The sequence below is a fragment of the Plutella xylostella genome, chromosome 4 (assembly GCF_932276165.1).
Source record: "Plutella xylostella chromosome 4, ilPluXylo3.1, whole genome shotgun sequence".
NCBI lineage: Eukaryota > Metazoa > Arthropoda > Insecta > Lepidoptera > Plutellidae > Plutella > Plutella xylostella.
Window position 1 is genome coordinate 6,014,245 of NC_063984.1, and position 25,647 is coordinate 6,039,891.

The 25,647-nt window shown below is 37.1% G+C and overlaps 1 protein-coding gene across 4 annotated transcripts in view; it reads right to left on the reverse strand.

Annotated features, from left to right (window-relative positions):
* Positions 1–3,988: 3,988 nt before the first annotated feature.
* LOC105384071 (schwannomin-interacting protein 1 homolog) overlaps positions 3,989–25,647 on the reverse strand; it is a 47,880-nt gene continuing 26,221 nt past the window's right edge. For 2 of the 4 annotated variants that reach the window (XM_011554236.3, XM_011554235.3), the window contains exons 2-12: positions 16,635–17,058; positions 16,157–16,320; positions 14,509–15,569; positions 13,884–13,981; positions 12,944–13,041; positions 11,649–11,775; positions 11,109–11,324; positions 10,498–10,670; positions 9,811–9,951; positions 6,594–6,727; positions 3,989–6,223 (exon numbers count right to left, since the gene is read on the reverse strand). In XM_011554236.3, coding sequence (XP_011552538.3) covers positions 6,142–6,223; positions 6,594–6,727; positions 9,811–9,951; positions 10,498–10,670; positions 11,109–11,324; positions 11,649–11,775; positions 12,944–13,041; positions 13,884–13,981; positions 14,509–15,569; positions 16,157–16,320; positions 16,635–17,049 — 2,709 coding nt within the window. In that variant the 5' untranslated portion in view covers positions 17,050–17,058 and the 3' untranslated portion in view covers positions 3,989–6,141. Of the gene's footprint in view, positions 6,224–6,593; positions 6,728–9,810; positions 9,952–10,497; positions 10,671–11,108; positions 11,325–11,648; positions 11,776–12,943; positions 13,042–13,883; positions 13,982–14,508; positions 15,570–16,156; positions 16,321–16,630; positions 17,059–25,647 lie in introns of all 4 variants that reach the window. The other 2 variants (XM_048632103.1, XM_011554237.3) reach the window with 2 other exon arrangements.

Here is a 25,647-nt window from a genome sequence, read left to right on the forward strand (position 1 = left end):
AGTAAGTAGGTAGGAATACATGTTTCATAGTGTTTGTTGCAAATAAAAGAACAAGTATCTCGAATTCTCGACGGAACGAATTGCAGCTGCCTCTTCGCGTCGGTACAACATGTTGTCTACTAGACTCGGTCACAAACAGTGCTGCACATTATAAATACATACATTTTGATAGTAGTTACAGTTGCTACCTACAAACTGTGTGATTACAATGTTTCAAATCTTAAAAATTCATATTTGTGTCATTAAAAAGGGCCCGTTACAGCCCACTTCAGGCATGGTAATCATATAAAATATGTATTCAATACTTGCATTTACAACATACCTTAAAATAGATAAATGATGATGAGACTTTAACATTGTATTTTGGCTTTCAGTTTCATTCTGTCTAAGAAAAAATATTGTAACTTTTTATGACCGGTCAGGTGATACTTATTTTGCACTAGGTATATATGTAATTAGGTAAATACTCGTATCATCTGAAATAAATCTTTACATATAGGTATTTGATATTTCTTTATAATACCAACGGAGATCAATGTATCAATATCAATATTCACCAGTTGATGGTTTCAAAAATATAGACATTAAATATAACATATTTTTGTATATGTATGTCTTAGGTAAATACAGATAGATTCGAAGGAGTCTTGACCACGTAAATATTTTTTTAGAGATATGAAGATTATCTATGATGAAATTAATATGAAATCGAAATAGGAGGAAGTTTTTTAATAAACGCAAAATGGCCACTACCCTGCATGAATGATTTGTATTTTAACAATTCGGAGCCGACTGGCGAAACTTAATATAGGTACCTAGTTTAAATAGTAAGAAACCCTTAATAATAACAAAAAAAATATGTACCGAGAACTGGAAAACTGGATGTTCAGGACTTACAAATAAATGTATGTCTATAGCAATGAAATAAATCAAATAACACCCGTGTTGGTGCCTGCAGAGTACAGTTCTCCCATATTAATAATGCGCATGCAAGTCTTCGCAAACTGTCGTATTCCCGGAAACACCCGAATCAGTGCCTTAAACATGTTACCTTGTTATGTAAGTTCTTTTCTGTGTTCCCACTTTAGCACTTTTGTTCGCATTACTGCTACACTATTTCAACAACTTTATTAGTACATGTTTAATATATGGGTGAGAATAGTAATAGCACATACACAATGTAAATGTACATAAGTTTTCCGGTTCGGGCTAGCGACAGAATAACAGCGTCACGGGGCAGTTCTGTTCCGTGACAACAACGCTGAGTCGCCCGGCCCATTCACACTAACCACAACTACTGTAAACCGCCTGTAACAGTAATTCAGTAACTTATTATACAACTACCCACACAATTGTGAAAAATAATGATGTGTATTTCTATTTTAATAATGTTCCAATTTATTAACTGTGTTCATGTCATGTATGTAGGTAGTTAGTCCAGTACAAATTTAATGTTTATGTTTTGTATTGTATTGTGTATGTTTGTGAATTAGTGTGAATAAATGGTATGAATTTGAATTTGAATTTTAAACAAAGCGCTTGCATTTTGATCCTTGTTCGAAAGAAATAGTAGTCAATATCATGTGACACATAATCGAAAACAATTTGGGCTGTCGGTGGCTGTCACCGATCAGTCAAGGGTCTCAAGGTCAAGATCAATATTACTTTTGTGGAATTATAAAGAGCTGCAATTACACATCGTTCTTGTTATTTTTTTCAAATGTGAATTTAATTTCAACTTTAAATATTTTTGACGATGCCATAGTATGAGGTACATTTAAGAATAAAATATGCGTCACATTGATAGACTTCACTTTGCCAATAAAGCCACACCCAAAAGACCAAGTTTGTAATTGTAATATTATTGTGAATGATCAGCGCTGTAAATACTTTTGAACTGAGATTTTAATGTAAACATTTTTATTAATGTGAAATAATCAGTGCTGTAAATACTTTTGAACTGAGATTTAATTTTTTTTATACAGGGTGTCCCAAAAGTCAACGTCATCCCTTAAAGGGCTGATAGGTCAGCTCATGAGAGGCCAGAATATCACAATATGACCTTAGTAAAAACTCTATAATTTTCGAGATATTGACACTTTTATAAATTTCCTGAAAATCGACACCTTGGATCAGTTTTTTGCGTGCCGCCGGTACAAAAATCCATATTGTTAGAATTTGTTTGGTGTTGCATCACCCTGTATAGCACTGCTATTGATCGCAGTCAAAAAAAATATCGAGTAATGCTGTATGTTTAAAAAAAACACGGTTTTCAAAGTCATAAAAGGTAATCGTATTTTTTATAAACAACTTTGACTCTACATACTGTAAAAAAATATACCACGCAAACCTGGCAACTTATTTGAAAAGATTGCTCATTTAATGCAGTTTCCAAAATGGTATGAAACGTTGCTATTGTTTCAATTAACAAAAAAGTTATTGCTATTTTAGTACAAAACGACCTCGATGTAAAATTGTTTGAAGGAAATTTATCTGACTGAATTTATTAAGGGTAAGTCATGTTGGAATGAGTAAAAGTAAAATAGGTGGTGTGGCCGGGAGTGGGAAAAGAGACAACGTTGTCACAGTTACTAAAAAAAACGCATTTTGAGTATGTTTCTCGAAAAAAGTGGACTATAGCAACTCCACATTCCCCATAAATGTAGCGCATGGTAACGTACATTCCTGAGTAGTGCTAATGTGTGATATAATGAAGTAAAACGCTTACACATGTACATTGTACACCCATATTATCCAAAAAAGGGACAGATCAGTTTGTCATTAACATTACCTCTAATTACTTGTTATTTATTTTAAAGTTATTGTTAAACAAAACCAAACTCTCAAAAATATGATTATGACAATTAATGAGTTGTATTTTTTGCTGATTATGTACTTAATATAATAATGTGGTGTTATAATTTTGAGAAATAAAAATAAAAGTCAATAAATGTTTGTTTTTTTTAAATAAGGTGTAAAAAACGCAAAATATGTTTTATAACAGTTTGGTAAGTTTTTTCTTAGCAATTTTTCCGTCATCTATGTTGCCACGGCTGACCCCATCACCTATTTTACTTATACTCATTCCAACATGACTTACCCTTAATAAATTCAGTCAGATAAATTTCCTTCAAACAACTTTACATCGAGGTCGTTTTTTTACTAAAATAGCAATAACTTTTTTGTTAATTGAAACAATAGCAAGGTTTCATACCATTTTGGAAACTGCATTAAATGAGCAATCTTTTCAAATAAGGTGCCAGGTTTGCGTGGTATATTTTTTTTACAGTATGTAGAGTCAAAGTTGTTTATAAAAAAATACGATTACCTTTTATGACTTTGAAAATCGTGTTATTTTTAAACATACAGCATTACTCGATATTTTTTTTGACTGCGATCAATAGCAGGGCTATACAGGGTGATGCAACACCAAACAAATTTTAACAATATGGATTTTTGTACCGGCGGCACGCAAAAAACTGATCCAAGGTGTCGATTTTCAGCAAATTTATAAAAGTGTCAATATCTCGAAAATTATCGAGTTTTTACTAAGGTCATATTGTGATATTCTGGCCTCTCATGAGCTGACCTATCAGCCCTTTAAGGGATGACGTTGACTTTTGGGACACCCTGTATAAACCTGTGTTTGAAATCCATTTCTCCTTATAATATAAACCTTGTGTTATTTAAACCTTCTTTCATCCATCTTTACATCAGCTTCAGTAAGACACTTGAAAAGTACCTACTGTAACATTTTCGAAGTAAATTTTAATATTATGGAATATTATGAATTATCGAATCAAATTTCGTTACTGATAAATCAATTATCTCTTTTAGCACCAATTACATAATTCTACTAAAATTTCATGAAGAAAATGCACTTAACCACTCTAAATACATAATAGTTTTCTAACGCTCGGGAATACGACCGTTGCCGAACAATGACGAAGATTTCTATGTGCATTATCAATTTTGGGGAACTGTACTTGCATTGTCTTATGTACATGACTGACATATTTTTTTCAGCCAGATGGGTAATTAGGTAGACCTTATTTTGTATATATTTCCGTACCAAGGTGAATTTAAATTAAATCAATGGATGAATACGTTAAAGAATAATGACATATGCCATATATTTCAAATTAACAAAATAATTATTAAAATATTTTTATTGAATCTTTAAACACGTCATCAAGCTCGTGTAAGTCCCGACATTGCATCGTGGTTACAAGTAATAAAACCAACACAAAATAAATTAAACATAAGTGAAAATAGCAAAATACGCGACGAAACTCGTAAAGTTGGTACCGAGTAGCGGCTCGTAACATTCCCGAGCAGATTCTCAACGTTTTCATTGATTAAGTTGGATTCTGTAACCGGTTTCAACGATTTTATATATCGTTATTAAACGCTGATCGTAAAGTCTGATAACTACAAGGATGTTTATGTTTAAGCATTTTATTACTTGCGAGCACAACCCAGGTTCCATATTAAAAAGGAATTGATTAATCTAAAGATAATATAACAGCCCAAATTTAATGGTAACTATAAAGGAAACCTAGCCAAACTAAAATAACAAAAGTTTAAAAAGGAACTAAGAATGAGTTTATGTATATAAAATTATATATCTTAAGGTAGAGTCAAAGGGAGGATTGCTCTGAGATCCCAAGTAATATCATAAAATACATAGAATGTATTATACATCATACTTTACGTAAGAATATATTGATTACGTAGATATCGTGATAAATATGTACTTTGTATTGTATCTACTTTTTGACCAGTTCGTCCAAGTTATAATCGATCTCAACTCAAATAATTTTAAGACTTCTTGTGAATATAATACGCTAACAAGTCAAACAACCAGTTCACATCGACCAAGTCCAAGAATATTACCATGCTGTTGTTAACTTCAGCCAATGTCTTACGGAAGATAAAGCCTGGTAGTGTTATAGAGATAGTGCTATATAGTACATTGTCTCTAGAGATGCACTACCCACTATTATCGACACACATCGGTTATCACTTGGTCGTTCCGTCAAAACTGTAGATACATTAAACCAGTCAGATTAAAGTTTTGGCAAGTAAAGGCAGAAAATATATTTAGCTGCCATCAGGCTAATACAAAACTTTAATCCAACACAAAAATACATATTTTTCTGCACCCCAAATATCTTAAACAGTAAATTATACTAATATCAAGCCTCGGATTAAGTTCATATAAAGTACGACTCACATATATGGATACAGGAACCTAGTACATACATATAATTAGTGAACTGGGTAGTTGTATCCATACACGGTGAACTACATTATACAAGGAGCCGCCAAAAGTTGAGACTAGGTATAAACTGAAATTTTACTGCTATGATATGGTATGAGTAATGTTACCATGGCTATGCCGTGGTAATTATGAATCACAAAGAGATTTATAGAAAGACATAATTTTGAAATTACCGAATATGTAGTCTCAGATCTAATGGCGACGTAATTACACTAACAATGAGCACTAGTATGAAAAAATATTCTCTTCTAACTGCGAATCAATCACAAAATACATAGTTCAACTCCTCTAGGTGGGTATAAGATAAATTTTATCTAAGTATACAAAAGCAGACGTAATATGTATGTGAATATACATTTTCAATATAAGTAGGTAGTTTATTTAAAGACAGGAAATACGACGGATTAGAATGATCTATGATAAGACCGAGTTATTTCACTATGCATAAGTAACCTGTTTACATAATTCATGAATGAAGATAGTAAAAATGTTCCGTTTACAAGGAAAATATACCAGTACCAAAGCGATAGCCGACGCAGTGCCTAGTAAAACTGGAGTTTGGATAATAAGCATTTACTGTTCTCCAAAACAGAATAGGTACAATTATAATGGTAAATATGCAGAGTGAAAATTTACCATCAGAATACAGAATATACAAAAAACAAACCTCTCTGCACCACAACGATACTCATACATTTTCCTTTGAAACATCCCAATTAGTCTACAATATAGCGGATACCTTAAAGTAATTTAGAAACTTTGAACAATGTAATATCTAATTCAGCATTTTTGGGTTTACCCTACATCAATAGTTCCCATAGAGAGAACTGCAGTTGCAATTTAAATATTGCTGGTATTTACTTGTTTACGAAAGACGTTAGCCTCCGAACCGCTGATTTAGTTGTGCCCTTGGTCTTCTTCGTTTGTTCCTTCACGCCTCTGAAACAAAAAGTTGTGTGTTAGTAGTGCCAGTTATTTATTGAATAAACAAAGAACTACATACATAGTGAGAAGTATAGGATCAGTACAGTTTGTAGTATATTACAATGATGTTGGCTGAAAATTGCTGGTAGATTAACTTTGGCAGCATCATACTGTCACTCAACCAATCTTATACTTGATTATTACTTATTCATAGTGCTTTAAGGGTATTACTAGACCTGAATTGCGCCATCATTAGAAAAAAATAATCTCTAGAATGGTTCTCGATGTTTCAGCCAACGACTGCACACAGTGCGGCGGATTGTGTGCTGTTGTGTATGTAAGAAAGTGGATCAAATAAACGCTTATCTATCTATATATCACTCACAGGTATCGGGTGAGGTCCTCGATGTCCACGAGCATGGCGTCCTGCCCCATGTGCAGCTCGTCGCGCGCCAGCAGCCGCTGCACCAGCTCGCCGTTCAGCGCCGAGATCTCGCCGTGCAGCGCGTTCACTATCACCTGTGGGGACGGACAATGGGTTAATTGCTTTATCTTTAAGTGACGTCAGCAAAAGACATAGCTAGGTAGACACCACATGCGGAATTTATACTTTCAGGCTAAAATCTAATATAAAGTCTATAAATTTTTCTCAGATACCAAATCTGATCTGGTATTAATATTTCACTACTTGACTTTTGCACTTGTCAATTTGGTATCTGAGATAAAATACTTTACTGTTGAGTATTAGCTAATTAGATCTTGTGTGTCTTCTGTTTCTGGACGTAGGGCTCTCCCAAAGCGCGCCACTGAATGCGATCTATAACTTTCCGCATCCAATCATTACCAGCCACATTTCGTCAGTCGTCACCCCATCTAGCCGGAGGGCGTCCTACACTACGTTTACCTAGTCACGGTCTCCACTCTACAACATGTTTACCCCATCGGTTATCGGCTTCGACAGATGTGACCAGCCCACTGCTACTTAAGCTTACTAACTCAGTGAGTGAGAGTCGGTGACTTTAGTTCTCTGTCGTATCACTTCGTTGCGTCTTCTTTCCATAGCTCACTGAATGTCATTCAGTTAATGGACCAGCCCCACTATAAGTATCCACGTTTCAGTCCCGTATGTCATAGATATTGTGTGTATCGATTAAATATACATCAAGTCATCTAGGTTACATCTGACTATGGGAATCAAAACGCATTTTGTTGACGGTAGGTACAGTCTACGAACCGTGGAACTGGCACTGGTTATTACAACGTTTTGCTATCGATACCGCGGCTTATCGTAAAGAAATGCATAAATGGAATCACAGTGTTTGGAACATACCATAGAGGCCACACTGTGCTTAATGGACAACATTTCAAAAAACTAAAGCTGCTATAAATCGAAAACCATTTCGAGATTTAGCTCTAAAGGACACAAAAAAAATGTTTTTGTATTTTTTGGATGTATCATTTTTGAGAAAATCATAAAATAGTAAAAAAGTGCTGATGACGTCATGCATCAGGTGCGATGCATTTTGATGATCAAAGCCTATAGATTTAAAAACAAAGTAACTGTCACTTTCATTTTTGATTGAATTTGACGTTTCATCGTGACGTTGTTGTTTATTTGGGTCATTTTCATTAATTCTGTTCTGACACTTTCTGACTATTTTTTTATTTATTATTAACAGATGACCTCTATATAATATGTCCCAGAGCATGCCACCGCCTACACAGCTGAAACAATGCTTCTGCTTATTTTTTTACATGATAAGTACCTACTTTCCATCATCAGAAATATCAATGTCATTTGAAAATGACCCATTTGTTGGTTGGCATGTAAACAAAGTTTAAATGTCACTTGTCAGTGTCATTTATGTTTTTTTTCGAGACTCAGGCAATAGACAAAAATAAAAATTGAGCCTAATATGTGACTTCACTTCCGGTTTTAAAATAATAAACTTTAAAGTTAAAAATAACATGCTAAAATTAATGTATATACAAAATAAAAAAATACGGGTCCACTAATTTTCTATAATCTTTCCGAATAGCTAATAAAAATATAGGGTAAAGAAAATGAAATGTTGTCCATTAAGGGCGTCCTCAGTCGAAGTCGAACCGTTTGCCTACTCTGTACCACGTATGCCTCTTTATGCTTGATCCATATGAGGATGTCCCTTTCGATGCAAAAATAAATAAATCATTGTGGTTAAGACACAATTAGTACGGGCCAAGTAACCTTAATGAAATGACAAAGTGAGGTCAAGCATACCGTGGAAGGTAGGTTAGGTATTATTGTTGTTTTGTGTTTAGCCAAACAAATCCATTGTAATATTACCAAGTACTTAGACCGTGAGTCAGCCAGCGAACTCGCGAGCCGACAAGGTCAGCCATTATCGTGAAATATAAAGGCACTCATTCATCATACAACATGCAAACTTGTTGAGATTTTATATATTGTTTTAGGAAAGCATTTAGGTATTGCTTGTAAAGGCGCCATCATAATGTTTTTCTACGGGTCAAGTGCCTTGTACCCAATAAGCATTTCAATTGTCTGGCGTTATAAAAATAGTGATATAGATTTTTCAAATAACTTAAGTAGCTCTTTATTCAACTATAGTTTAACTGTTGTCAGACTGTTTTCATGCTAGCTACTCGACCCATAGATACCTTTACTTAATTTTGGGGAAAATATAGATTGCGTCTAGTCTAGAATATTTATTCTTATATAGGAATATAATAATATTAATCTAAAAAAAATATTACGTTTCTACACACTGCAACCTTTTAACACTAATTTATGAAACAGTAGGCTGGCACTTCGTTCAAAGAAAGACATAGCGTGCGCGCGTGTTTGAGTTGATAACGATGGAATCGGGCCAAGAACGACCGAGGCTAATTTCTGTCGTAAACGGTCCACGACGAAAATATACCTTCTCATACATGTGAATTGATTATATTTTCCATGTCCAGCAGTGGACTGTAGGTATAATATAATAGTATAATATTAGTACTTGGGACATAATATAATATGAATGGTTTTATATTCAGCCCATGTCCAGCAGTGGAATGTTACGGGTTGTGTGTGAGGGAGTTACAATCTTACTAATATCTATGATAATAAAAGTATAGCTGTAAATTAAAGAAACTTCAATCTGCATTAGCTAATATTTATGAACTTCTGAATCTATGTGTTTTGCTGCACAGTCATGGTAAATTAACTGACGAAAGGAACGATATAATCAAATCTCAAGACTCCCATATTGTCATTCCAGATTTTTTTAATGGCACCGGTCTTGGATGTGTGCCAAGGATGGCTAGACTAACACAATGGCGTATAGTAACTGCAGCCCGGAAGTGAGTACCTTAGTAGGTACTTCCTACTAATATTATAAACGCAAAAGTTTGTAAGTATGGATATATGGATGTTTCTTACTATTTCACAGGACAACGGTTGAGGCAATTTTGATGAAATTTGGCATGAAGGAAGCTGACACCCTGAATTAACATATAGGATACTTTTTATCCCGGAATTCCCACGTAAAATCTTATTAAGGCGACGCTCACGAAAACCACTTGCTAGTCTTTTTCATAATTTCAGAACTATAGTTCACCTGTAGCTGCGCAATGTTCATGTCGGTGAGCAGGTGCCTCGACACGCGGCGCCGGTCGGCCGCCAGCGGAGCGCCCGCCGCCTCCATGCTGCGCCGCAGCATCTCCGTCACCGGCGACACGGAGCGGCAACGTCGCTCGCGCTGGAAACACAAGGAAAGGAAATACTTGAGACTTGAGGGATGATGGCACGGAGCGGCAACGTCGCTCGCGCTGGAAACACAAGGAGAGGGATTACTTGAGACTTGAGGGATGATGGCACGGAGTGGCAACGTCACTCGCGCTGGAAACACAAGGAGAGGAAGAAACCTGAGGTATGGTCTGTGGTATGGTGGAACTGAGCGGCAACGTCGCTCGCACTGGAAACATAAGGAGAGGGAGAAACTTGAGGTATGGTGGGACTGAGCGGCAACGTCACTAGGGTTGGAAATACAAGGAGAGGGAGAAACTTGAGGTATGGACTGTGGTATTGTAGAACTGAGCGGCAATGTCAGTAGGGTTGGAGACATAAGGAAAGGGAATACTTGAGGTATGGTGGAACTGAGAGGCTACGCCACTTGTGTTGGAGATACAAGGAAAGATATCAGTTGAAGATGTATGGGACAAAATGGCAGTGTAAATTTGTTTAACATCTTTTCAGCATACTGTTTACATAACTAGACATAGAACATAATCATTTAATTCCTTACCTCCATCTCAATTCGAGCCAGTTCTTTAGCCTGGGCAAGCGCCATCCTGGCTTCTGTTTGAAGAGTTGCTTGTAGCGCGAGGAAGTCAGACTCTCTCACCTCAACATGCCCCAAGGACTGTGTTGATCTCGACTTCTTTGACAGTGACAATGATGATGGGCGGAGTTTTGCTCCTGAAAATGTATTAGATTAACATTAAAACAGATTTAAATTATCTTATAAGCAAACATTGATATATGTATAGAGATATTTTATTTATAGCTTTGATGGTGTCTCTTTCCTGGGCTAGACAAACTGAGTAAGCTCTATGATTTAAATAACAAAAAACTAATATAGTTTATTTTATTATTTTTAAACAAATGGTTAAATTACTTAAAAATTACCCTTAAACTAAGGATGTCTTGCACCAACCTTCAATTAAATTTTTCACCAATCTTTAAATTATGTTAAAATCTGCCGCATTAGATTTTAAAATTGTTTTGAGGGTTGGTGAAAGACGAAGATACCCTAAGCAAAGAATCAGATAAGTATATATTATATGAGCCAAACACCATGAAATATAAGCAAACAACACTATTTTGTACAGTTTAGCACAACACAAGGGCACTCACCACTCTGCACAGTACTGATCCTGTCATTTTTGGAGATATTCACAGACAGAGGCCTAGTCTGATATGGATGATTGTTCAGACTATAGTTAGACTTGCTGAAGATGCTTGATTTAGACAGGTTTTTATTATTATAGATGAGATTTCTTTCTGCATCAGAGGTCTGGGATTCATTGTCTGATGCTGTTTCATTCATGAAACATATTTGGAGATTCTTTCCTGTGTAGCCACATCACAAAATGGTTTACTAGCTGAACACAATATAATGATACAATATGGTCCACCTCTTATTATATTTCCATGTAAAGTACTATTTAAAAAAATCATATTATTACAATATTACTTTATTAAGTACTTATTTAAATTAAGGGAAATTACTAAATTTGGTACTTTACATAGTAATGTAATGAAATGAAATTTTACTGCAAACATAGCAGTGTGAAAGGTAAATAGAAAAGACAATTAGTTAGGCACCCATTACCACATGAAACAAATATTTTAATCTGTAAAATGTACACAACATATTACATTGAAGATACTGACCACTCTGTAACCGAGACTGTAGACTGGGCTTCTTGAGTGGTCGGTCCGTGTGTCCCAGACTGTAGTAGTCCTCCGTGTCCGCCCCCATGGCCAACCTCTTCCTGATCTCCTCACGGTCATTGCGTTTCTGCAATTAACAAGTTGATTTGTTAAGACCCAAACAAACAATAAACAATGATAACCTTGGGGGAAATAAACTCAATTGCATACTTCATTGTATGATGGCGTATCATAGGAAATGCTAACAATGCGTGTGAATTTATCTAAAATATTTGGATTATTGTCAGTGATCAATGGCCACTCAATCTCGGTCTCTGCACACTCGGCGACCCCTACGGCTCTAGGGCTCAGAGCTGTATAGTCGCACTCCTTCGTTGGCTGCTTGCTCTCTGCTTTCATAAGCATCTTTGATCGCAGCAGGTGCCAGCTTCTTTTGATCCCAGTTTTCTCATTTATTTGTTTATCGTCACTTATGTTTTCAGAAGTTTTACTCAACCTCCTCTTTATATTGCTCACTAAATTCTCAAACATTATAAAACTACTCAGTCTTTTCGTTATTTGGCTAAAAATATGGCACGTTTGATTTTTTTGTATCACAAAACTTCGTAAACAAAAAATCTAAGCATGTCCTGTCACTACTCCTGTCACTTTGACATTTAGGCCAAGGTAAGAGGGTGCGTTCCATTTTTTATCAACTCTATAAAAATATTATCCAGAAAATCAAATAAAAGGGTAATAAAAACTTTATTTTATACTTACAAGGCAACAAACATTGTCCAATGATTCATGGTTATCGTATGTTATTGTGTATAAATCCAGTAGGAATCGAGTGTCCTTTTTGTAATGTCTTTGTTCGGGATTGAAATACGGCATGGAAGTCATCGCGGCACTTGGTTTTGTATAACTTTGACTGGGTATAAGTAAAACACAAACACTTATCTTACACCGTTAAATTAAACCTTAACACAATCCACGTTGGTGTAGCACAATACAACTCGGAGACTGTCTGTCTGGCTGCTGAGGTTGAGTCACCGTAGAAAGCTGGCTCTACTACGTGGGTTTGTATTGATAATTATCAAACAGTTACACATGGTTGCAGGCCGATGTGATGTGGATGTGAATGTACCGTTACCGTTACATTGACTGGCGCGTGGATTTAAATAGTTCTTTGTGCTTGCGTAGTTAGCCCACTGATAAACTCGTGTGGAATAAAAAAGATGTAGCAAAAAACTAACGTTTTGGCTGTTTTTCGCAAGTTTACTTAACTAGACTTAGAACGTTAGAACTCTACTCACTCTTCTTTCTGCTTCCTTTGCTGCTCTCAAATGGCTTTCGATTGTATCTATGTCTAATGTCGGCAATGCTGTTTCTATATTGTACACGTCAAAACTTCCTGTAAAAAATGTTCAGCTTGAAACAGTGACGTATAAGTAGTTACACGAATAATGGAGATTAATGCAGGATTGATGCCTCAGGTGGGTATGATGACCCAGTAGCTTGGCATTATAATCAAAGCTTGACATATTATTATACACAATATCGGTAAGTACATAGTTATTAAGTTTATTTTAATTGCTTTACCTTGTTTTGACAGTACCATACGGACAGAACGAGAGACATAGATTGAATGTCGACATTAGGTTAAATTTAATTTCTGCATTAGCATACTATAACTCAGGCTACGTTCCCAGTAGACAAACTGAGTTAGCGGTGTATCGGTTTTAACTATTTAGGAATATGCTGAGTGTTCAGTCTATAACATTTGGTAATTGTCACTTAAATTAGTAATGAGAATGAGCAAACAATTGCGGTGGTAGCTTAGTCGGGTAAGCGCCCGCTTCTCACGCAAGAGATGCGGGTTCGAATCCCGGCGCTACATGTAGGTACCAATGAGTTCTTTTAACTTAAGTACAATGTACACTATCGCTCTTACGGTGAAGGAAAACATCGTAAGGAAACCTGCATATCTAGATTTAGCACATCTAGATATGTGAACCCACCAACCCGCAGTGGACCAGCGTGGTGGGAAATGGTCCAAGCTTAGGAAAGCAGTTTAGACCTTGGGAATATGCAAAAACTTACACCCCCACTGAGAATAGAATAGAATAGAGCAAACAATTAGTATACGTACTGGGAACGCAGCATTTTTTTTTACTTTTTTTTAAATATAAGTAACTAGGTATACTTTAATTGAGGTACAAACACACAGTAAAGTAACGTTCTCTCACTACTCACCTAAATCACAATCTTCACTGTTTTGGACGGATGTGTTGTGAGCATAACAGCTACTTGAAGGAAGATCGCACTGCCGGTCTTTAGATATCCTGGGGTTACTGGAAGAAGATATCATTTTTTATTATATTTTTTACCTAGTACCTACATTATTAGGCATAGGCACATCACATTAGCAGGAATTGTAATTTTAACACCACGCCCGGATTGTTTTATGTTCGACTTTACTGAATGAAGCAGACTCGGTTGGGGCTGAACATCTACTATACGACTCGCCTACACGAATTATCATGAAAGTACTGGATTGTATGAGGCCCATTGCATCATTTACCATTTCAATTTAGACGGGTACGCTTATGATGAGTCAAATCTGTTAAAAATAGAAAATGATGGTGTGTGAATGATCTTTAAACCTACGTCCGTCGGTTGATACGTGGATTTTATACTTAACATAAAATTTATTCTCTGTTATATCCTGTAAGTACCTCAATAGTTATTATATTTAAATTCATTATAACTTAGTATTAGTGGCCCAGTTCTGGGCATGTATTATTTAGGGACAAACAAAGGTTAGTTTGCCGACGACACGATAAGAAGAAGAAGAAGATAATAACTTAATTTGACTTACTTTCTACTTCTGAATTCTTGTTTTCTTGTCGGAGCATTATTCTCCTTTGTACTTCTGCTTATTGAATCTTTTGGTGACTTTTCAACTCGCTTCGTATATGGCTTCGTATTTTTCGAGGCATTCGCTATTTGATTACAGTTTCCATCAGTTATTGTCACGGAATTTAAACCACTTCTATTTGGTGCGAATAATTTCTCACGATCTCGGAGTTCGTCTAATTTTGGAATGATTTTTCTCAGTTCTGTGCTAAGCTGTTTTATTGTGTTCTCGACATTGTTACTAAGTTTGTCTGTGTCATAATCTTGTTCGCTTATATTAATTTCCTCCTTTCCATCTGACAAGAGAGCATCAGCAATCTTATGGTTGACATTACTCTCTATTAACAAAAATGTAGGTCTGCTCTGATTCATCTCTTTTAAGGCATTTGATTCATTTTCCTTAACACTAATTTCCGCTATCGATTTATCATCAACGTAATCTGATTTGTGGCGACTGTTCACTTCATACTCGTTAATATCACACTGGGTCGCAACCAATTTTTTTATAACGTGATTTACTACGTCGCTTATGTTGTTTATTGTATTTTCTATAGGTTTAGTAACATTATCTTGAATATCTTTTTTCAATTCTTCTATTTCGTCTTGGATGTTTATATTATAATTTAAAACATGCTTTATTTCATCCTCAATTTCTTTATTGAAATCTCCGATGATGTCTTTTGTGTTAAAATTATTCTCTATATCTGTAGCTGAGCAATTGTAATCAAAGCATAATGTATCAGAATTATTGTTATGTGATAACGTTTTTAATAAATCAGGTATATCGTTATGAATTTGATTGTTTTGCTCTTCTAGAATTTCAGTTATTCCATCATTTTGATTATTTAATAGCGAATCAGTAATAATGGTATTGTTGTTGTTATTCACATTGGATAACTCAATACTCATTTCATTTTGTTTAATATCACTTTCATAGGTAGCATCAGTTATTTCTACATCTATATCGTCATCAGTCATATCATTTTCAGATTGATAATAATTCTCTATGTTTGATGAGTAATCCTGAAAATATAAACAAAACTTGTTTAGGAATACATTTTAAAAATTAATTCACTCTTACACTGAGTAAACTAGTAGGCTGATAACATAAAGTTGGTCATGAAATATCACGTTAAGAAACAGCGTGTAAAAATTCAGTGCCACAGACAGACACCCATCTTCTCTTTAGAGAAGTAGGTAAATGCCCCTCGAGTTCGAGAGTAGGTAAACAGAGTCGTGGCTACTCACAGATGCCAATATGCATGCTCGGTTGCAATATAAAGGGTGTTGCAAAAAGAGTATACTAAGCCGAAACCTACATGTCTAAGCCCGAAACTGAAATCAGAATGTCAAAATTCGTGAAAAAAAAACATTCTCCATAGTAAAAAAGTCATGTGACCAACAAATGGTTAAAGTTTCTATGGAAAATGAATTTTTTTTTCGCGAATTTTGAAATTCTGATTTCAGTTTCGGGCTTAGATATACCATGCTGCACATGTAGGTTTCGGCTTAGTATACCCTTTTTGCAACATCCTGTATTGTCCGGCCTAGTTTGGGGTCGGATGGCAGTGTGTGAGAAGTCCCCATATATTTATTGTTTTAGTGTTCACCTGTAAGGTATGTGCTAGGTGTTGGAACCCCGGGTAGTTGGGGTTCACAATGCCGCGGGGGCCTTGCAGAGAGCCTTTGTCAGACGTTTCTTCGGTATCAGAATGTTCAAATGCCCTTTCCTCGTCGTCGATCGGCGTTGACAATGTTGAAACATTACTGTTTGCTGAAATCGTTGGTTTAAGGGTTAGTTACTATCTTATTGGTCATCTTAAAGCTGCACGAGGAAAGTTGTATAACGACAGAGTGTTTTGACCTACTGTAGAGTCCTTACATGAGGCCTATATCGAGGAGTAGTCAATAACAGGCTGATGACAATGATTATCATTGTCGTCATGCCGATAGAGACATTATGAACTACTTACGAATCGGAAAGTTCCTGAAAAAAATACCCTTTTTCTATACAGCGTTGGTACGGTACGCCTATGACTTCAATTTATTATTTCTTGAGAATACTAAGGAAACTTCAATAGGACTTACCAATAAAACTTTCACATGAAGTGAGAAAACTTTCTGTGGCACCCTCCAGGGTTGCGAATTCTGTTTTATTGCGCAAATCCTCAAAGTTATGGTCGTCGTCCTTGTCGAGTCTGTACTGCTGGTTGCATACTAGTCCACTCAGCACACTTGCTTCTGTTCGCAGGCTATCAGCTGCATTTGTTCCCACACTATTCGTCAATAGCTCCGATCCGCTCCGATAATTTGTGTTTCGGAAGTGATTCGACTCAAAATACTGCAAAGTTTCTAATGTGTTGAGATTATCGTAGTGATCTCTAGATTCTAAACTGCCTATATCAGACCAATTCCTATTTTGAGGTCGTCTATTTATATCTGATGAGTTGATCCGGTTCAATGTCTCTATGTTTCCATTGTCAATCAGTTGTTTCAGCTTCATGTTGACTACCTGCGAACAAGAGAATACATAATTCATTAGACTCAATTTACATTTTCTCTGGAGATGGAGCGGTGAGTTTTATTGAGTGAGTTTATACAAAAGCAGCAGCGAACTGGCGGCGATCGCCTGAGTAAACAGTCGGCGCTGAATAGCGTTTACTCGAGGGGTTTATAACTTAGTTAAGCTGGAACTTGATTGGCTGAATGTAGGAATTCTCATAGTACTGTTTAAACGGTTTGTTCTGAAATATCACATATATATTATATAATTGTGGTAAATTAATAGATATGTAGCATTAGTATAGTATATACATATATTTCTTCACTGAAGAAGCCCTCCGACAGTAAGTGAAGCAGGTGTTCATTTGAATCTCCAGTTAGCAAATGCAAGGCTGGTAGGTATCGAACCATTTTCCAGAACACAAAAATCTGGCAACAGTGTCGATGACCCGAATATTTAGATCCACAAAAGAGGTCACCAAGCTTCTTGGTACTTTTGTCATGTCTAGTGCCTCAGGAAAGTTACGCAAGCACTCCCGAAGTTAAAAATATTTTTCGTTTTAACCCGGCTTCCACACGAAACCTGAAAGAAATTGCAGATTTTAGGTATAGTTATATACCTATTTTGTAACCTATGTACCTACTACATATTGATTGCTCTGCCCCTAGTATTATACCCGAATTTCCAACCTTTCAAAGTACTTTCAAAGCAGTTTCAGTAATGAACAAGTGTTGTCCGCTGCGGACATTTGAATCACCGTCTCGCCGACATCGACGTGCCGCCTAGTCCGCCTACACGTGTCTTGCATAATTAATTAATCACTTCTTTGCCGGGATTGGGCAATGGGCATTGAACCTGTGCTAGGTATTTAAATTTATGTTCTTAACAGATTTATCGAAGCTGGAGAGTCTAGTTTTGATAGCAGTAACCACTTTCAACGACAATTTGTTAAATAAAATCTTAACAGCCGGTAAATTTTATACAGTACAAAAAAAAGTTTATTCTTTTTTGTTGAAGGAGGAAAAATAATACTTATAGGAATAGCTTGCGTATACCTTAATATCATCGTTATACTCAGTAGATATTACATATATGTACCTAGATGCGCGTACCTTCACCATCGCGACAATTTCATTTTATTACGCACATTATGAGCATGTTTTTCGCATTATATTGATACGAGACGGTATTTGGGATCAACCGGATATTGCGAGCCTCCGCCTCCAGCTGCGGAACCCGATCCGATTATACACAGCCGACGGCGGCGGCGCGGGGCTTCAGCCGCCCCTCCGCCCCTCTTGTACACGCTACAGTAACGATGAGTTCATCTTTAAAGTTATCATAAAATCATTGTTATAACTGCCCTAAATGTTACAAGCAAAAAGAAAACACCCTGTGAATATAATAACTAACAAGTTATTTTATTTGTTATAAAGATATAAATGCAAAAAAAAAACCTCTACTACGAAAAAGGGAACTCCTGTAACGCAGGAAATAACACCGTTTTAAAGGAAGAATGAAAATCTATTCACATGCTAAGTAAAAGTTATAGGAGATGGTCGCCAAGTAAACTATTGTTAAAGCAATCCAATCGAAGAACCTTGGCCGCAGCGATACAATTATAGCGTGGGTATATTGAGCTTAAGCGACTTTTGTAAAACTTTCTAATATTAAAACGTAAATAGCAACGTTCGATAAAATTATTAAGCTAAGTTTCTATTGGAATTGCCTAAGTTTCTGCACGAGGAGACAAAGTTTGTCGAATGAAAGCCGAAGATAAGCCGAGAAATTAATTTGTAGAAATATCTAAAGAAAATCGTAATTTCAGAAGCAACGCAATATGTTTCCAGACGTAACTTCGCCTTGTTTTCTGGAGACGTGCTCTCCTTGCCGCTCTCCTTTCCTATTTCCTTATTTGGAACTTCTGTATGTATGCAAATGGAGCCAGTGTATTTGGCGTGCTTGACGTTTTAATTTAATTATACAAATAAGCAACCTATATCACGGACTGGATTTATGGTAAACTAAATAATGACCAATATAGGTACCTACTAATTCCTCATGTCATTTTTTTATTTATTTTCTGGTGCTGCTGAATTTGAGTACCGACACTTTGTTGATATTATCTTCAAAAGCATGTGTAGACCCTTCATTGCTGATACACAATAATTATATGTACTCGTATTACATACCTACTAAAGAGAGAGAACGAATTCACTTTCACGCGTGTAAAGATTTTCGAAATCAACTTTATGCAAGTGTGATCATCCAACTGGGCTTCAGGGGGGAGTCAGTGCCTTAATGGCTGAACTTTTAGTAGAAGGTAGTGCCATCTCTTTATATTACTCTTACTACCAAAAAAGATGTAAGATGGCGTTATCAACAAGACCATAGAACAATAACAAGACACATAGATAAGTAGTATTTGAATGTTAACATTGTCATGATCTATGGCTTTTATGAAGAAATTGCGTGTCAGTGTCAGTTCAGTTGTCTTACAATGTCTCGCAAATAACATTTTTGTAATAAAAGCCTATACTCTCGGTATATCGTTATTTATAAATTTTATATACCTACAAATAAAAATAAACATGGTGTGTCAAGAAAAAGCATCTTTATCCGCAAAAAGTGTTTTTATGAAATTCTTGTGACCTGACAGATTCCATATGGATCCAGATCCAGGCAAAGAGCGATCGACATCTTCATATCCGCTGAAGATTAAAATACTATGTGTACCAAACTGATAAATGTCGTCAAAGATTTGCCTCGCGAGGATAAATGATGCACTATTGGACGAAATGACTTTATCACCACAAGTGACAAGATTTGCTTCTCTTGGGAAACATAAACTAGCAAAACATGAATTGGTTTTCATGGTGAAAGGAATACACACACCCACTCGCATATTATTTTACAAGTGACATGAACAAAACTGAACTGAAACATTGTTATATGCGAGGTAATAAAGAATTATATAATAATTTGTTTTTTTATTTATTGTTGCATGTAGGTAGGTACATAAATAGATTGAACTTAAATTTAGCTGATAAATGTAATAACTGTTGTGTGGTGTAACTACGTCAACGCAAATATGTCTTATATCTTTATAGATTGAAGTTAATAGCCGGATCCCCACCAGACGATCTAACGCGATCCGATCGCGCGATCCAAGGAATCTTACATAGTTACTAAACTTCTTGGATCGGGCGATCGGATCGCATTGGATCGTTTGGTGGAGATCCGGCTATTAACTTGTGATAACAATATCTATATATACAGGGTGTCCCAACAGGGCACCCTGTATGTATGTACAATGAGGTTGAGCAATATAAAGAGATGGCGTTGTAGGCTCAGTATGACGTATAGAGTATGACAAAAAACTCCTCCAGATGGCACTCTTTCCACAATTGTTTATTTTTTCTCTATGCTGGGCTTCCATGTAGGGCTGTAGCACAGATTAAACATGTGTACTGTGTACCAGTAGACACATAAGTAGGTGCCTACATGATATGAGAGTAGAGAGTGTTGTGGAGGGTGGAGGCAAGGCACGGCGGACGTAGTGCCGTGTCGGCACGTGGCTCGCTGCCAGCAAATTGATTTTTTCCTCGGAACTAATCTTGTTAACGTAAACACTGTGTTTTTAAAACGAATACGAAGCACCATTTTTGTTAATCCTTTGCTGGTAATCTACTTTTTTATCTAGGTTCCTGCGAGTATTACAATTACAAAGCTGTGAGTACTAAAAGTAAGATATTTTGTACAATAGCTCTATTCTTCTTACAGGCTTCAACAAATTTGTCAATAGGATGTATTTAAAATGATATCTTTGATGATGATGATGATGAAATCCTCTTATCCCTCATCAGGGACATAGGGCTCGAAGAAAGGATTTCCACTTCTCCCGATCCTGCGCGGCCGCTTCCAGGTCGTCCCAGCCGAGACCAGTTGATGCAGCCTCCTTTTCAACTGACCGCCTCCAGGTGGTACGGAGGCGACCCGGCCTTCTCTTCCCCTTCGCTTGCCATTTCAACCCTTGTTTGGACAGGTGATTGTCTGGTCTCCGCAGCACATGCCCAATCCAGCGCCATTTCCTGAGTAGGATCTCCTTGTCAATGGGTGTCTGGTCAGTCATCTCCCACAGTCTTGCGTTAGATATGGTTCGTGGCCAGTAGATCCCCAGTATGCGCCTCAGACATTTGTTCACGAACACCTGAAGTCTACTGGTTACTTCATTCTTAACGAGCCATGTCTCGCACCCATACAGGAGGACTGACTTGACATTGGAGTTAAAAACTCTGATCTTGGTACGCCGAGTGATGATGCGAGACGTCCAAACAGGCTTCAGTTGCGCATATGCAGCTCGGGCTTTGTTGATGCGTGCTTCTACATCCGCCTCCGCTCCGCCCAGTGGGTCCACGACGCTCCCCAGGTAGGTAAAACGCTGCACTTGTTCGACAACGTCGCCGTTCACATATACGGGGGCTGAATCGGAGGTATTTAGGCGCATATCTTTGGTCTTGCTACAGTTGATGCGCAGGCCTTCCTCAGCAGCAACGTTTGCGAGGTCATCGGTCTTGGACTGAAGATCGTCACGAGATGTCGCGAGTAAGCAGAGATCGTCGGCGAAGTCTATGTCTTCGAGGGTCTTATCCTGAAACCATTGTAGTCCCCTCTCTTCTTTACTACTCACTCTGCGCATCACGTCATCCAAGACTACAAGAAAGAGAAGCGGGGACAGCAAACAGCCCTGTTTGACTCCGGCAGTGACTGTTATCGGTTCTGTTAGTTGGCCTTTGTGCATCACTCGGCAAGAGGAACCCTCATAAAGGCATTTGATTATTTGTATAACCTTGGCCGGTATACCTCTTCGCCTAAGGATTCGCCAAATGCTAGACCATTTCACCAGATCGAAAGCTTTTTCGAAGTCTACGAACAGAGTATAGAGTTCTTTCCGCATTTCATTGCACTGCTCCAGAATCACTCGCAGTACGTTGATCTGGTCGGTGCAAGATCGCCCCGCTCTGAATCCACTCTGTTCGTCCCTCAGCGTGTAGTCAACTGATATGATATCTTCAAAATGATATCTTTAGAGATAAGAAATTTAATATGTCTTCACCATGACAGAATAATGTCAAAAACGGACGTAGAGCAATAGACCGATATCATCAAGGCAATGTTGAATTCACATAAAGGTACGTATGTTACAATCACAACAGAAAAGGCACCCAAAAATGATGATGGAGACTAGGTATAATATACTGTCTATATTTAGTTTACGTCTACCTACATATCTGTTTTCAACTAAGGGATTATTAATAAACCTACCCTTTGTATTGGATATTGGATTTCATTGCTGATTATTCCTAAAACAAAAGCCAGCCTGAAAGACTCAGGCCGCTCGAACAAACACTCAGTAAAGACCTTCACAAGAGTGTCGCATCGCAAACAACGTTGTATTAATATAATTAAATGGTTTATTTAGGACCTAAATTGAACTATAAATATTCTCCAAATTACCGGACCCGCCGTTAAAAACCTAAAATGCTGACGAAAATTCATAATATTTGACATTTTATAAAGTGTATACATTCAAAAAGTATTTTTGAATATATCGTTTAAAAAGCGTCCGCAGTCCAGCTGGCTGGCACGGTCAGCCATTGGATGGGTGACCGATTTCAAGTGGTTCTTTTCTGGACGCTTCCGTTCTTAACGACACGTTAAGCAGCAGTCGTTAAGCCTAGTCGGAGGCCTTCGGGAAGCTTGAAAACATCTGACAGTCGGGTTGCCCACTTACCCAACAACTTCAGTGCATTGTACTCATTCAAAAACGGCGATACGGCTCGCAACCTATCACGTGAGTACAAATGTACAGCGAAAAGCGGGTGACTCGGAGAAAAAACGAATTATCTAAAACTTTAAACATTTCTAGAATATTGAGATTTGACCCCACATGGGGGCTTTTTCTCGATGAAATTACTCGTAGAATCTACCTTTAAAGTTTGTCGGGTTCGAAAATCAACACATTGTAGATGAAAACCTTTTATTTATAGTCACGTGACCTTTCACGACATTCTACGTAAACTGTATGTAGGTACAGTGAGCAAACGAAATCACAAACAGCTTGTTTTAAAGGGTACCTATATGTTGAATAGTCTCGACTCTATCGACCTACAATTAAAAATAGGAACAATTCTTGTTAGTTTATCATTACTTACATAGAAATACCTCTTACCTGTCCATGTCCGTAGCACCCTGTATATACCAGAGTAAAATAACCTGTACGCTGTACGTGTGTGTTTATTTAAAATGGTAGGTACTGAATTGTTTTAAACTACAGGCGAATGCACACGACGAGGGAGCGGCTTAATAGAGTGTCGAGTAATAAAGTAGGGTTAGTGAGAGTGGCGGCGGTCGCCCCATGACCCACATAAACCTTCTAGTACGTAAACAAACTTATTTTATACCATCTATAAAGTAGCTAACACGTCATTCAGAGGCAAATTTGTTTAGGTCTCGACCTTCTTTGTTCATTGATTGATGACTTGAAAACCTGTAGGTATAGGTCCCTATGGAAGTTTTGGAATGTATGTCTGAGTACATTTGGTAAGTAAGACATCGTTATTTTTGTGACCACCAACAGTTGTTAAGAATCAAAACCTTAGTATACTGCTCGGGGTAGATAGAGTTGCACATTGCACCCCATACTTGAGGGTCTCGTAAACCTTGTCTATCAAGGCCCGGTGTGGTGTCGTTTGGTATCTGGTAAACATACACCAAGGCGCTACTTTAAAAGCTGCACCTGTTTAAGTAATAATTATATAAGTACCACTTTTTATTATTTGTACCTACCTAAGTATAAGTAAATAGTCACATTATGGATTGGATGGTTTCATTCCCCGCGTGAGGAGAAACAAAGTGCGTGCTGTAACCTTTATTATTGAACGAGCTCGACTCGGCTGCTCCATATTTATAACGGCATATCACTCCCAAAGGAGAATTTAGTAAGAAAAACTTTTCTTACTTACCTACGTAAACAGGTGGATTTATTTCTCTCAAGGTAGAACAATATTAGCTTTGCAAGAATATAAATATTTATAAGTACATAAATGTTTATGAGAAGGAAAGGGAAATCATTTCTATATTTAAAAACCGAATGGCGTAGTGGTTAGTGACCCTGACTACTGAGCCGATGGTCCCGGGTTCGATTCCCGGCTGGGGCAGATATTTGTTTAAACACAGATATTTGTTCTCGGGTCTTGGATGTGCCCGTAAAATGGCAATATGCCCGCCCCCTATTACATTGGGACTAACATAACACTCTGGCGAAAAGTGGGTGCAGCTTCACCTCTGCCTACCCCGCAAGGGAGTACATTAGTACAAGGCGTGAGTGCGTGTTATTTGTTTTTTTTTATTTAAAAATATACTTAGTATGACCCTAAGATTGAACAGTAGTTTCTGTACTAAGTAATCACTTCGTAGGCAATTTTTAGAGATAGATATGTATACACATGAAAATTAATTATTTATGCTTTTATAACCAGGCTTCTTTAGAAAAAAATGATCATGGAAGCAGATATTCTATTCCTATAATATACATAAGTAGTAAATAATAAAGATAGCACTCACATAAACGCAGCATGTGCGGTTAACTATCGATCGTGTCGTTCGATGGCCTAGCTTCAGTAGAGTAGTGAACGAACCAAACATTCCGTTTTATTCTAAGTATACTGCCAGCCCTTTTCTGAGGAAATTACTACTCATTTTTCCGATAACACAAATATCTGCTATTATGCTCATGTTGTTGCCAGGTTGATACTACGAATGACTCCTATTCATATACTTTCTAAGAAGCTTTATTATTTAGACTTTTGCCCAATATTGATTACAGGAGAACCTTTGGAGCGATACTCTGTATTTATAGTCCGGGTATCGTAAGATCCAATATGAGTATATATAGAGTAACAAGTAGAGTCGTAGACGGGGTGGTTCAATGTAGGCGCGGGCCGGCATCAAATATTTACAGAGACATGTATTTACACATCCTCCCGCCAGGCCGGTGGACCGAGCGTATGCTCCCGTGGTGGTGCCCGTTATGGAGCCAACTCGATATCAAATCAAATCAAAAATAGCTATTTGGCTCAATATGATTATCATACAGTACATAAACTGTATCTAAGTAAGTATACAGGGCGATCCGTCAGTCAACACCACGTATTTATAACACTGGATGGACGTAAATACAGATTATTCCCGTTTCGTATTTAACTAAAAAAAATTAGGCCGCTTTAAAGTTTATTATACCATGGAAAGCATACTTTTATAATTTAGCTGGATAACGTTTACGTAAGTAACTCTAAGAACTAGCTATTCCCGCGAGCTTCGTTTGTGGGAATTACGGGTAAAATGTCCTGTGTTTTTTACATGGCCAATATACATTCAGGGTGTCAGTTTATTACATGGCCATAAAAAATACAGCTTTTTTTCTCTTGAAAAATTAACACACCCCCGTTACTTACACACTTTCACGTCCATAATGTAAGTAGGACCGTAATTTTGTAAAAATATAGGCTACTTAGATTATGGTACCAAATACCTACA